A 14,771-nucleotide genomic window follows, 5' to 3' on the forward strand; every position below is an offset into this window, starting at 1 on the left:
GCCCTTGGGAAAGGCAGAGCTCCTAACGCAAGATTCCCACCCAGGATGGCTCAGCTTTCCCATTATCCAAAGACTAAGAACGTCTATTAAAAAATCTTCTAACCAAGAAGTGTTGTTATGAGGACTAGGGAAGACTATTTATGTAAACACATTTGTAAGTGATGAGGCTCAGCATAAACTTAAAGCACGTAGCCGACTGTTGAAAAGTAATACTTCACTCACTAGACGAATGGAAACAGACAAAAAAGCCTCGGATCTCACCACAGGGACATCTTGGGAAGATCTGTCAGGAGCAGGCCATGAAAACTTCTAAGCCCTGCAGCTGTGCCTTTCTGGAATTCCAAAGTTCAGGGCGGAGGTGCAGCCATCCAGGAATTTATTCCTCCATAACTCTGAGCTCCTCAAATCCCCATGAAGCCCAGGAATGATGTGACTGCAGGGCACGTGGGCCCCTTGGCACCAAGAGCCCCTCCATAAATCAAGGTCTCACTTCTGCTGACCTCAGACTGCTTTTTCCAAGGTGACCTGGGCAAAGTAAAAGGGTAGTCGCTCCTCTAGGAATAGTATCTGCCTTCGAGATGAAAGAATCATGAAAAAGCCAACAGGACCAATTCTCTAGAAACGCATTCCTTGGAGGGAGAGGATGCTCTTCCTTCATCTCAGAAGATAATTCAGCCAGGAGGAGTTAGAGTGACAATCTTCCCATGATTTCATCCAGTTTGGGTGGCCCAGGAGGCTTTGAGGCACACTCAGAGGAGCCCTATTCCTGTGCTGGGTCAGCCCCAGTGAAAAGTCAAGGTGACCTCAGCCCCATCAACAGTTGCACTCAAGATGCCCCCGCCACCCCAGGAGCCTCCTGAATCACAAAACCCTACATCAGCTGGCCCAACACCCTGATGATACAGGCAAGGAAACTATAGGCCAAAGATGGGGAGGGACTTGTTCAAGGTCACACAGGCTTGAGAAGATTTGAGGTTAGACCCAGGGGTCCAGGCTGTTTCTTGTGGCCTCACTACACCCCTCCTTTAATGAGGCCACAGAGCAATGTAGCCAGGTTCCAGCCCAGGGCTCCAGAAACAGCCCCAACAAACCAATTTGTCTGGCCTTCTCAATTTCCCCAGTCACATCTAAATGATCTGTGAGAAAACCAAAGACTGTTAAAAGGTGCCCTTCATATGTCAGAAACAAGCAGGCAGGGAAGGGAAAACGCCATTCCTGCAAAGCCAACCGCCTACATAAACTTTGCCAGAGGTGACCCAAGAGACCAAGCAACTTGGAGGACTGAGGTAATCAAGCCCCCAGAAGGAGGCAGGCCCCGAGATGAGCCACGGAGAGCTCAGGGAAAGCAGCTGAGAGGACTAAACTGAAGACGGACACACACAGACTTCTCGCACAAGACTGCTGGGGGGGCTTAAGTGAGATGATGAAGCCCAATGCCAGGCATATCGCAGGTGCTCAAGCAATGGTTTCTGGTGCTATATGACTAAGTAAGCCACCAAGGGCTGGCTCCCCTCTCCCCACTATTTTACAGAGCAGAGCTCGCTGAGGTGTGAGTGCCCGGTTGTCCGCCTAGCTGACAGTAAACCCGGTGAGGGCAGGTACTGTGCCTGGCTTGCTCACTCACTACAGCTGCCCAGCGCCCAGTACAGAGCAGTGCTGCTGGTGTATCTTTGGATGGATGGATGGATGGATGGGTGCGTGGGTGGGTGGATGAATGGATGGATGGATGAGTGGGTGGATGGATGGGTGAGTGGATGGATGGATGGATGAGGGAGTGAGTGGATGGGTGGGTGGGTGAGTGGGTGGATGGATGGATGGGTGGGTGGGTGGATGGATGACCCATCATCTTTGACATCCCCTCCGTTCCTTCACCAACCGAGGAGTTTCTCGGGATGCAGGACTCTCCGTGCTGAAACCAGGACAGTCTCGGGCAAACCGCAGTGTCTGACAACTGTCTGACTAAAGCCACTAAATTCATCACTAAGAGATGAGCGATACTACTGACAAATTTTCAGGAAGAAAGGGGGCTAAGACAGGGACTGGACTCAGATCGAATGGCTCCTCCCTCCCCATCATCTAAGCCTCGGTCCTTCCAACGCCCTCCTTCTCAGACTCCGCCCCCTTCTGGGAAGGTCACCTTAGGAAGGCGGGAGGCCAATTGGGCATGCGCCGCGCACGCCGCAACTGCGCACGCTTGGGTTGGCTTTCTCCGCCTTCCCTCCGCCCACTCGGGAAACCGGAACCGCCTCCCACTCGGCGGCTCCAACGCGGCTAGCGGGTCCTGGGTGGACGCCGGCTCGGCGCCGCGGTGCTGGGCGGGACGACGGCGGAAAGCCACCTCGGGGTTAAGGGGTGGGGCGCGACGTCACAAGCCAAGATGGCGGCGGTGGTCGGAGTCTCCTTGAAACGCCGGTTCCCGGTTGCAACCCTTGGCGGAGCCTGCCTGCAGGTGAGGTGCGGGGCGGGAGGGAGCGGGCAGGCAGGAGAGTGATGGAGGCGGCCTGTTGCTGAGGGGGCCGTGGAGGAGGCCGAGAGAGCACAGCGCAAGGCCTCAGGGAAGGGGAGGACCCGCTCCCGCTGCGCAGTGCTCGGGTCTGGGCCTGGAACATCCCTGTCCGTTATCCTTCTGCCCCTCGCCGCAGCTTGGGAGGTTATCAGGGCGGAGACGATTTTTTTTTTTTTTAAGATAAGAAAGAAAAGTTCAGAGAGGAGTCTCGAGTTGCCCAAGGTCACATGGCAAGCGAGTAACACTGTTGGAAGCAGAATTCGAATCCAAACCTTTGGGCTCCAAGCCCTTTCTCTGTCTTCAAACTAGCCCCTGTGGAAGAGACGTACCTGCGGGAGTGGGAGGGATGGGAACTGGGAGGCGAGGTCTCCTCCAGGATGCGAGATTGAGGGCTCAGTAAACGGGCTGGACCGGGATTGGGAAGGGAACAGCAGGGGAAGGGAGAAACGGAGGCAGATCACTCTGTCTCCGGAAGGATCTGGACCCTTCCCCTAGTGGGGGTTTGCGGGAAAGATTGGGTGCCTTACAGCAGTGTCATCCTCTTAGTGTCCCTGTCTGTAAGGGGCGTACAGCAATACCGAGCGCAGAGTTTTGGCACGGATCTCGTAGGTACGGAGCTTGGCGCTGCCCTTATGTATTTGTTTATATTACTCAGTGTGCGGTGATACGTTTCCCCACACCCCCCTTGTATTTTCAGGAAACCACACACTTCTAATCTATATTGTAAATGGGAATTTTTGTAAGGGGAAGGGAAATCGCCATTGCACACATAAGGGACTTACAAATCCCTTTCAAATCTGTTTCCTCCTCTGGGCTCCTCAACAACCCCTGCAAGGTGGGTGAATAGCAGTTCTTACCTCCTTTGTAGAAGTTTGAAAACTGAGACCCGGGAAAGAAAATTTTACTTGTTCAAAATATCATGGCCAAGAACTGGAAAATACAGGACCTAAATCCAGTTTTTTGAACATAATATGAGAAAAACTCCTAGCACAGATCTGGGCACTGATGAACCAAGAATTAGTTCCTCTCCCCTTCTTGCGCCTGCATGAGAATATCTCTCATTCTAAATACTGCTCTGGCCCTGTAACAGTGTGTATGGCCTGTCTTCTGGTACTAGCTCTTTCCAGTATGCTATATGTGAACTCGGACAAGTCATTTTATAGTCTTTCTGAAACGGGGAGATAGGGAAGAAGGACTGCCTACCAGAGCCTCAGGTTGGTGTCCTCTGAGCATTAAATTGATGACTAATAATGACCTTGTTTACCAGTTCCTTTTGTAGTTGCTGAGCAAGCAATTAAGTTGTGAGAGCCCCACCAATGAGAGTGAGTTCTAAAGCTCAGGTCCCTCTTCTCTTCCATGAATGAGTTGAGGAGAAGGCTAGTTTCATAGGTCAGTTTCGTAATTCCAGGTGAGGCCGTTGCAGGGTTTCCTGAGGGCAGAGAGATAGGAGAGTCCCTCCTCTCCACCTCTTAGGAATCTGCATTCATTCCCGTAAAAGCCACCTCAAAAGAATCCAATAATGAGGGGCGCCTGGGTGGCTCAGTGGCTAAGTGTCTGCCTTCAGCTCAGGTCAAGATCCCAGGGTCCTGGGATGGAGCCCCACAGCATCAGGCTCCCTGCTTAGCGGGGAGTCTGCTTCTCCCTCTCCCTCTGCCTGCTACTCCCCCTGCTTGTGCTCGCATGTGCACGCTCTCTCTCTGTCAAATAAATAAATCTTAAAAAAAAAAAAAAAGAATCCAATAATGAACTTGGTATATTATCAATAGGTAATATTCAGGTTCCTAGGACTCTAAGATATGGTAGGATTTCTCTTCTGAATTCCTTTTATGCATTAGTCTGCACCAGTGAACCATAGTTCTTGCCTATAGTGTTTAGCTATAAGGTATTAATTGATTGTGTTGCCTTATTCGTCTAGGCTGTGAACAACGTTAGGGCAAGTACCGCCTTCTCTCATTTATGTATCTCATTGCTCTTAGCACTGGCAGGTCTTAGGATACCTGTCTGCCAATCAGAATAATAGAGAAACTGATCATATTGCCAGTGTTGAAAAGCAGAATTATTTTGGGGGCTATGCTAGTCGCTTGACCCTCCAGTTTAATCTTATGAGGTAGATATTAATACTTCCTCCTCTTTATACAAAAGAGGAGATAGAATCAGAGAGGTTAAGTAATTTGCCAAAGAAACACAGCTACTAAGTGGTAGAGCTTGGATTTAAACCAGTGCCACGAACACATTTCAGAAGCAAGCCTGCACTTTCTGTTTTACTCAGGTTTATACAGACTCCTTCGCCTTCCTCCTCCCCATTTCCACACCTTTCTCTCCTACCTCCAAATTGGTGTCTGTTCTGTTGAGCTCCAAGCCTGCTCCTTAAGGAAACTTTCCTAAAGAAATAACAAGGCCAGGGCACCTAGCTGGCTTAGTTGGTAGAGCATGCAACTCTTGATCTCAGGGTCATGAGTTCAAGGCCCCACATTGGACTTAGAGCTTACTTAATTAAAAAAAGGGGGGAGCACCTGGGTGGCTCAAGCAGTTGAGCGTTGGACTCTTGGTTTCAGCCCCACGTGGGGCTCTGCACTCAGCATTGAGTCTGCTTGAGGTTTTCTCCCCTCTGCCCCTCTCTGCACATTCTCTCTCTCTTTCTCTAAAATAAAATCTTTTAAAAAGGGGGGGGCGCCTCAGATGGTTGGGCGTCTGCCTTCGGCTCAGGTCATGATCCCGGGGTCCTGGGATCGAGTCCGCGTCAGGCTCCTGGCCCAGCGGGAAGCCTGCTTCTCCCTCTCCCTCTGCCTCTCCCCCTCTCATGCTCTCTCTCTCTCTCTCTCTGTATCTCTCTGTCTCAAATGAATAAATAATTTTTTAAAATCTTAAAAAAAAAGAAAGAATATTCTCCAAAGTTTGAATCTCAAATAAACAACCTCCATCGAGTACATTTAAAGAAATTTGCTAGGGGTGCCTGGCTGGCTCAGTCAGTAGAGCGTGTGGCTCTTGATCTCAGCGTCATGAATTCAAACCCCACGTTGGGCATAGAGAAACAAAACAAAACAAAACAAACCTTACAAGGTCCTATGTGGTCTGGCTCTCCTGGTAACTTCCTAATTTCCTTGCCCATTCCTGTCTCACTCACTCCATTCTCAACAACATTGACCACCTTGTTGCTCCTCAAACACGTGTCCACCTCAAGATTTGTGCTCAGTGTCCCCTCTGCCCAGTTTGCTCTTCCCCTAGATACAGACATGGCTTGCTCGCTCACCTCCTTCGGGTCTTGCTCAACTGTCAACCTTTTCAGTGAAGTCTTCCCTGGCCACCCCATTTAGAATTGTAGAATTATAGCCAGGACCCCCACCCCTCCTTTTTATTGTCCTCCCCCCGCCCACTGCACTTATCCCCTGGGCCCACATACTATCGATGTTATTTGTGTGTGCCTCCAGCCACTGTAAGCTCCACGAGGATCAGAATGTACATGTATTTTGCCCTTGATCTCCAGGGCCTAGAACAGTCCCTGGAACATAGAAGTTCTATACATAGAACATATTTATTGAACAAATAAACAAATGAATAGGTCTGGGCTAGCTACTACCTAAGATCTTGCTAATTGTATGAGTTGAGTGTTCTTAGGTTTGTTTGTGAAAAGGAATTACCTTTTTGTGCTGTTCTGTTTTGGATTTGGCCATTTTTGCCACAGACAGAATGAGTAAAGGGTTGAACTTTGCAGTCAAATGACCCGTGTTTGAATCCTGGCTCTTTTGTTGTATGATTTTTACTTTCGTTTTTTAACTGAGAATAATAAAACTTCCCGTTGTGGAGATGTTGTAAAGATTAGAGACAGTTTAGGGCGCCTGGGTGGCTCAGTTGGTTAAGCGACTGCCTTCGGCTCAGGTCATGATCCTGGAGTCCCGGGATCGAGTCCCACATCGGGCTCCCTGCTCAGCGGGGAGTCTGCTTCTCCCTCTGACCCTCCTCCCTCTCATGCTCTCTGTCTCTCATTGTCTATCTCGCAAATAAATAAAATCTTAAAAAAAAAAAAAAAAAAAAAAGATTAGAGACAGTTTAGTACAGCATTTCATACATGGTAAGGGCTCAGTGAATGGAAGTTTTGTTTTTGGTTTTGGTTTTTTGGTTTTTTGGTTTTTTGGTTTTTGGTTTTTGGTTTTTTACTTCTGCTGGGACACCTGTGTAACAAATTTTTAGATTTCTCTATTGCACGAATTTATTTGTTCTTATCGCAGCTGCCATATTCCTCTGGATTAACTCTTAGTGCAGCCCTCAAGTGAACCACTCCTTCACTTAGAACCACAGCTTCTTCTGGTAATTTTGATTTCCATATCTTCTCTCCTGCTTCCTGTTAGCCCTCCCCCCCATCCCACCAAGTGTTGTATAAAATATACAAAATGAATTTAAATTAGTTGTTTAGAAAAAATTAGTAACACTTTGGGGTACCCCAAAACTTATGTTAGGGCTCATTGCCTTATAGTACTCTGTTGTGATGCACCCCTGCATTGTTTTGTCTCACATCATTCGTAGGATAAGAATTTAAATGATCTTTGAAAAACCTAATCACATTTGGGGAGATCTGCATGAGCAAGTGTAGACCTTTGTATTTTTGTAGAGTGCCTATGAAGCAGACATAGGTCTTAGGAAGAGGTGTTAAGGTGAGGACCTGTGGCAGGTGGTGGCTCTTCACCTTCAGTAAGCCTTTGTGGGAGTGAGACTGAGCTTCCTGGGACTGGATGCCTTTTGCCCTCTGACAGAACTATTAAAGCAGCCTTCACAACCGTGGAACTAGAGCTGGCAACTCCAAAGTCCCAGGTTCTTTTGAAAGTCCAAGCTTTACTAATGTTTTGGCCAAAAAAAAAAATTGAAGGAGTTATGTTTTAAAGGCATTTTGTCCCTCTTTCTTCTAGCATCTACCACAGGCAAGGCAGCCACCCACCCAACTGTCACACAACCCAGCAGTTACCTTCCTAGGCATTTATCCCAGAGAAATGGAAACATGTTCACAAATACTCATTTTAACTTCATTGTAGCCAAAAACTGGAAACAACCCAGATGTCCTTCAGTGGGAGAATGGCTACACAAGCTGGAGTCCATCATACCATGAAAAGCTACTCAGTAGTAAAAAGAAACACTACTTGGATGAATCTCCAGAGAATTATGCTGAATAAAGAAAAGCCAATCCCAAAAGGTTACATACTAGATGATCCCATTTATATATAACATTCTTGAAATGACAAAATTATGGGAATAGAGATGGATTAGTGATGGCTAGTAAGGGAGGGAGGCATGAGGGGTGGGGTGTGGCTTTGATAAGAGCAATACTGGGGGTCTTTGTGGGGATGGGAATGCTCTGTGTCTTGACTGTACCAGTGTTGATGTTCTGGTTGTGGGATTGTGCTGTAGTTTTGGACAGTGTTTTCACAGGGGGAAATTGAGTAAAGGATATGAGAGATCTCATTATTATTTCTTATAAATGCATGTGATCCAGTATCTCAAAATGAAAAGTTTAATTTTTTTTAAAAAGCAACAAACTCTGGATATATACAACACTGTGAATGAATCCCAGAAGCATTATGTCGAGTGAAAGAAGCTAGACCCAAGTCTGATTGCATTTATATGAAATTCTGTAAAAGGCAAATCTGTAGTGATAGAAAGCACAGCAGTTACAAGGGTTAGGGAGAGGGCACTGATTGTAAATTTAGGAACACTAGAGAACTTTCTAGATGGAAATGTTCTGTCATAATTATGGTAGGAGTTATACTGCTTTGTTAAAACTCATCAAACTATACACTTAAAATTGGTGAATTTTATTGTAATGAATTATACCTCATTAAATCTAACCAAAACAAGGTGGGGGCAGTTAGCAAGTGGAAGGCTGCTGCAGCAAATATCTTCAGTGATCTTTTCACTTCGTCCACTTTGTCTTAAACGCCACAAGGTGGCGTTAACCAAATGTTCCTGCTGTTTTACAAAATGGAGTTCCTAGGGGGTGCCTGGCTGGCTCAGTCGCTAGAGGGAGCGACTCTTGCTGTCCAGGTCATGAGTTCAAGCCCCACGTAGAGCTTAAAAATAAATAAAACAGAATGGAATAGAATAGAATCCTGCCTTTAATTCCTTAAAAAAAAAAAGGTGGAGTCCCTAATGGAAGATGTTCCTTTTACTGCTGATCCTAGCCAGATTGGTAATAAAAGAAAATAACACTTCACCTTCATTCTCACCTTCTCTCTGTATTTCGTTTTCTCATACTGAGATCTGATGTTTATATTTTCAGCCTCACTTAATTCAGGACACTTTTTTTTTGCTTTTTTATTGTTATGTTAATCACCATACATTACATCATTAGTTTTTGATGTAGTGTTCCATGATTCATTGTCTGTGCATAACACCCAGTGCTCCATGCAGAACATGCCCTCCTCAGTACCCATCACCAGGCTAACCCATCCTCCCACCCCCCCCCCCCACCCCACACCCCTCCCAGACTCCACTCGCCCACCGTCCCTCCTGGTCCATCTCCCACTCCGATTCCCTCCTTCATTCTTCCCCTCCTGCTATCTTTTTTTTTTTCTTAACATATATTGCATTATTTGTTTCAGAGGTACAGATCTGTGATTCAACAGTCTTGCACAATTCACAGCGCTCACCATAGCACATACCCTCCCCAGTGTCTATCTATACCACCCCATCCCTCCCACCCCACCCCCCACTCCAGCAACCCTCAATGTTGTTTCCTGAGATTAAGAATTCCTCATATCAGTGAGGTCATATGATACATGTCTTTCTCTGATTGACTTATTTCGCTCAGCATAACACCCTCCAGTTCCATCCATGTCGTTGCAAATGGCAAGATCTCATTCCTTTTGATGGCTGCATAATATTAATTCAGGACACTTTTTGCCAGCAAGTATGACCATCACATTTCTTGTAGTTACACAATTAACCTTCCCAGTTTTTCAACTTTTTTTTACCAGTTTATAAGAGAACTAGCTGGCCTGGGAGATAGTCTGCATGTGTCTGCATACAAACTGGGGGCTCAGCTGCTAGTTGCTGTTTGGACTGACAGGACGCCCACTCTGCCCCTCGGATGGGCCCAGGGGACTTGGTGTGGCCTCCGCCTGGTGTCCTCCTCCTGGATGGAAGAGTTTCAAGGGCTGTGGGATGGGGACAGCATGTTTGTGTTAATCTAATGCTCAAGTTTTGCTTTTTTCTTTTTTCCCTTTTTAAATTTTATTTTATTTTAAATTCCAGTATAATTTTTTGCATTTTTCTTCAATTTTTCCTAACCATAAATTGAACTGCTGTGTGCAAAGGCCTGGACCAGGTACACTGGGAGATGTAAAATGTAACCTGTTCCATGCTGTGAGTGGTTAATTTTATGTGTCAGCTGGGCCACAGGGTGCCCAGGTAGTTGGTCCGACACTCTGGGTATTTCTGTGACGGTGTTTTTGGATGAGTTTAACGTTTAAATCAATAGACCAGGGCGCCTGGGTGGCTCAGTCAGTTAAGCAACTGCCTTCAGCTCAGGTCATGATGCCAGGGTCCTGGGATCGAGCCCTGCATCGGGCTCCCTGCTCAGTGGGGAGCCTGCTTCTCCCTCTGCCTCCGCTGCTCCTTCTACTTTTGCTCTCTTGCTTGCTCTCTCTCTCTCAAATAAATAAATAAAATCCTTTTAAATAAATAAACCAAGTAATGTGGGTGGGCCTTATCCAATCAGTTGAGGGCGTAAGTAGAACAAAAGGCTCCTCTTCCTCAAATAAGAAGGAATTCCTCCTGCCTGACTGCTTTCAAACTGAACATCAACTCTTGGGTTTTAAGCCTGCTGGCCTTTGATTTAGAACCACATCATCGGCTCTCCTGGCTCATGGGCCTTCAGGCTTGGGCTGGATTTACATCATTGGCTCTCCTGGGTCTCCAGCTTGCCAACTGCAGCTCTTGGGGCTTGCTGTCCTCCATAGTCATGAGCCAATTCCTTATAATAAATCTCTTTTTATAAATATATATATGTATGTATGTATTTTTTCATATGTATGTATACATGTATATGTATGTATAAATATACACATTGCTGATTCTGTTTCTCAGGAGAACTCTAATACACATGCCCTCAAGGAATTTAAGACATAAAAAGAAGACAGAACCAAGAAGAGACCTGCAAATATTCAAAAATAAATAGGATAGTACAGTGTTTTAGGAACATGGGTTCTGGAGTCAGGCAGACTTGGGTTCCAGTTGTGGCTCCTCTCATCAGCTCATATAAATAGTGGCTTTAAAAATGAGTATGGGGCGCCTGGGTGGCTCAGTTGGTTAAGCGACTGCCTTCGGCTCAGGTCGTGATCCTGGAGTCCCAGGATCGAGTCCCACATCGGGCTCCCCACTCAGTGGGGAGTCTGCTTCTCCCTCTGACCCTCTCCCCTCTCATGCGCTCTCTCTCTCTCTCTCTCTCTCTCAAATAAATAAATAAAATCTTTTTAAAAAAATAAATAAATAAATAAATAAAAATGAGTATGAATTCAAAAATGAAACTTTTGAGCAATAGCACCCTTTTTGCAAATCTGTTCTTAGGGGGAAGCTGTTCCGGTGAAGGAGGGAAGGAATCAGAGGCCAGACCTCCTCACCGTCCCTCTCGTAGCAGCCCTGCAGTGGCACCCCAGGGTTCTGGGCTCACGGTGTGAGCTGGCAGAGACGGAATATCCAGGAGCTGGAATAGAATATTCCTCGAGAACAGGACTCAGCTGTTTGTTAGTTCCCTAAATGTAGTCTCTTCTTTCCTGCTATAGTGCTGTGAACTGAATGTTTGTGTTCCCCCAGAATTCATACGTGGAAACCCCAGCCCCCATTGTGATGGTGCTTGAAGGTGGAGCCTGTGAGAGGGAATTAGGGTTAGATGAGGTCAGGAGGGTGGGGCCCTTAGGATGGGCTTGGCGCCCTTACAAAAAGAGGAAAAGACACGAGATCTCTCTCTCTGCCACATGAGGGCACGGCAAGAAAGCAGCCATCTGTAAACCAAGAAGAGGGTCCTCACCAGACACCAAGTCTGCCTGACACCTTGATCTTGGACTTCCTAGCCTCCAGAACTGTGAGAAACATGTTGTTTAAGCCACCCAGTCTTTGGTGTCTTGTTACAGCAGCCTGGGCTGACTAAGACACCTAATCTAAAAGCACCAGCATCTCGTTACGACAACTACAGTAGCTTTCTACTGGTTTCTCCACATGTTGTCTGACAGTTCTTCCTTCAAGCCAGTGATGTTCTTCTCAAAAATAAAGAATGATTATGTCTCCCACCTGATAATTTGTGATAGCCTCTCATTGCTCTTAGGATAAAATCGAAATCTTGACTTGCTCACATCTTCCACTTCCATCCTTACTCAAGCCTCCCTCACTCATACTGGACTTCTCTCGGTTCTCCCAGATGCGCTGTGCTCTCCCCGATCTTGGCCTCCACACGTGTTGTCCCCTCAGTTTATACATCCCTACTCCTTTCCCTGATCCCTGCTTACCAAGCCACAGCTTGAATATCCTTTATGGGGCCTTCCCTGATCTCTTGTACTAGTGTAAGTCTCTGTTGTGTTCTTCCCTCTTTATACTTTATTATGAATATTTAATTTCTCTTGCTGGGGCGCCTGGGTGGCTCAGTCAGTTGAGCATCTGCCTTTGGCTCAGGTCATGATTCCAGGGTCCTGGGATCAAGCCCCGGATCAGGCTCCTTGCTCAGCGGGGAGCCTGCTTCTCCTTCTGCCTGCCGCTCACCTGCTTGTGCGCTTGCTCGCTCTCTCTCTCTCTCCGTCAAATAAATAAAAATCTTTTTATAGGGGCGCCTGGTGGCTCAGTCGTTAAGCATCTGCCTTCAGCTCAGGTCATGATCCCAGGGTCCTGGGATCGAGCCCCGCATCGGGCTCCCTGCTCCGCAGGAAGCCTGCTTCTCCCTTTCCCACTCCCCCTGCTTTTGTCCCCTCTCTCACTGTGTCTCTTTCTGTCAAATAAATAAATAAAATCATAAATAAATTAATTAATTTAATTAAATAAATTTCTCTCTTGCTCATACAAAGTAGATTCTGTGAGGGCAAAGACTTTGTTTCATTATGTGCTATTTCACCCGCCCCCAGTACCATATCTGGTATGTGCTAGGTGCTTAGTATTTGTTGGATATCAAATGACTGCCTTTCTCGGGAAGACTGTGTCAGGAGGCACCTTGGTGGCTCAGTCAGTTAGGTGTCCCAACTTGATTTCGGCTCAGCTTGTGGTATCCAGGTTGTGAGATCGGAGCCTTGCCATGGGCTCTGGGCTCAGCAGAGAGTCTGCTTTAGACTCTCCCTCTGCCCCTCCCCGCTCCGTGCGCTCACGTGCTCCACTCTAAAATAAATAAATCTTGGGGCTCCTGGGTGGCTCAGTCATTAAGTGTCTGCCTTCAGCTCGGGTTGTGATCCCAGGATCCTGGGATCGGGCCCTGCATCGGGCTCCCTGCTAGGCGGAAAGTCTGCTTCTTCCTCTCCCACTCCCCCTGCTTGTGTTGCTGCTCTCGCTATCTACTCTCTCTCTCTTTCTCTCTCTCTCTGTCAAATAAAACCTTTTAAAAATTAATTAGTTAATTAAATCTTTAAAAAAACAAAACAAAAAAAAGACTGTGTGTCAGTAATGGGTGGGTTTGTGTCCAGTGTGGTAGTTTATAGTGCCAGCTAAACAGAAGGATTTATCTTGCATTTTTAATATTTTTTTTTCGTTCTTGTGAATGTTTTCAATTTCAGGCCTGCCGGGGGGCACAGACAGCTGCCGCTGCAGCTCCCAGAATCAAGAAATTTGCCATCTACCGATGGGACCCAGACAAGACTGGAGATAAACCTCATATGCAAACTTATGAAATTGATTTGAATAAGTGAGTATTTATGTGAGAGCTAGGTATTTGATAAGTGAAAGTGTACTCTTGATCTGATTCAGGGACATGCTTTTCACATCCTTGGAAGGTTTAAAAACATCATTCAGTGGCTCTGGAATTTATCATCTCTTTTTCAAACAAGAATGAGGTATGTACCTGATTCAAAAAGATAACCGGGGGCACCTGGGTAGCTCAGTCAGTTAAGCATCCGACTCTTGGTTTCAGCTTAGGTCTTGATCTCAGGGTTTTGAGTCCAGTCCCCATGTTGGGCTCCCCTCTGGGCGTGGAGCCTACTTTAAAAAAAAAAGGACTAATACCAAGAAGATTAACTTTTGAGAAATTCCTTTCCTTTCCCCAAATCAGAGGATGACAAATTTCTAGGAGTATTGGTAGAGCTGGATAGACACCATAAATGTGGCTGGAATGGTGATAGGACAAGATAGGGATGTAGTTAAAATATTAACAGAGATTCGTACCTCTATTATTTTTTCTATTCCTATCACATCAAAGTGCCACAAACTTAGTGGCTTAAAACAACATCGATTTATTATCTCCCAGTTGTGCAGGTTAGAAGTCTGGTAAAGGTTTCATCAGACTAAAATCGAGGTGTCAGCAGGTCATGTTCCTTTCTAGAGACTAAGGGGAAATCCATTTTCTGTTCCTTCGGGCTGTTGGCAGAATTCAGTTCCTTACAGTTGCAAAACCAAGGTCCCTATTTTCTCGTTGGCTGTAAGCTGAGGGCCACTCCCAGCTTTTAGAGGCCTCTGTGCTCCGTGGCTCATAGTCCCCACCTTCAAAGGCAGCAACAGCAGCTTGAGTCCCTCATCTCTCTCTGAGCCACTCTTCTCTCATCAGCTTCCACCCTGAAGGATCTCCACAGGTAGCCAAAGGGAAGGAAGAATCTAGTGAGCTGGGCTCCAGCTTCCCACTGTGCCACCCCTCCCCTCCCCAGCATAACCAGAACTGCTCTATTTTATGATCTGTTTTATTTGTCAGTGAATAAGTATTTTATTTCTTTTGAACAAAAGCTTCCATAGTGCCAAAAAAAAGGTTTGAAAACTACTACTCTCAATGCTTTCTTTGACTCTGTATTGACACGTAAGTTCTATTAAGCAGTATAGTTAGTTGATAATATAACATTCTTGTCAAGGAGACAATTACCAAATACTCAGCAACCAAAAATCATTAGTAAAATTCAAAGAAAAGGAAATTGTACAGGCCACACTTGATTTTGGTTCAGGTCATGATCTTGGGGATGTGGGATCGAGCCCCGTGTCAGGCTCCACGTTCTGCGCAGTCTGCTTGAGATTTTCTCCCTTTGCCTCTTTGCCCTGCTCATGGGTGCCTGCGATAGATAGATAGATAGATAGATAGATAGATAGATAGATAGATAGATAGATAGAT

General features: G+C 46.3%; 1 protein-coding gene across 1 annotated transcript in view; it reads left to right on the forward strand.

Annotated features, from left to right (window-relative positions):
- Positions 1 to 2,247: 2,247 nt before the first annotated feature.
- Positions 2,248 to 14,771, forward strand: part of SDHB (succinate dehydrogenase complex iron sulfur subunit B) — a 29,665-nt gene continuing 17,141 nt past the window's right edge. The window contains exons 1-2 of the mRNA XM_032392728.1: positions 2,248 to 2,449; positions 13,240 to 13,367. Coding sequence (XP_032248619.1) covers positions 2,378 to 2,449; positions 13,240 to 13,367 — 200 coding nt within the window. The 5' untranslated portion in view covers positions 2,248 to 2,377. The remainder of the gene's footprint in view (positions 2,450 to 13,239; positions 13,368 to 14,771) is intronic.

This window comes from Phoca vitulina, unplaced genomic scaffold, assembly GCF_004348235.1.
Source record: "Phoca vitulina isolate PV1807 unplaced genomic scaffold, GSC_HSeal_1.0 scaffold2, whole genome shotgun sequence".
NCBI classification, from domain to species: domain Eukaryota; kingdom Metazoa; phylum Chordata; class Mammalia; order Carnivora; family Phocidae; genus Phoca; species Phoca vitulina.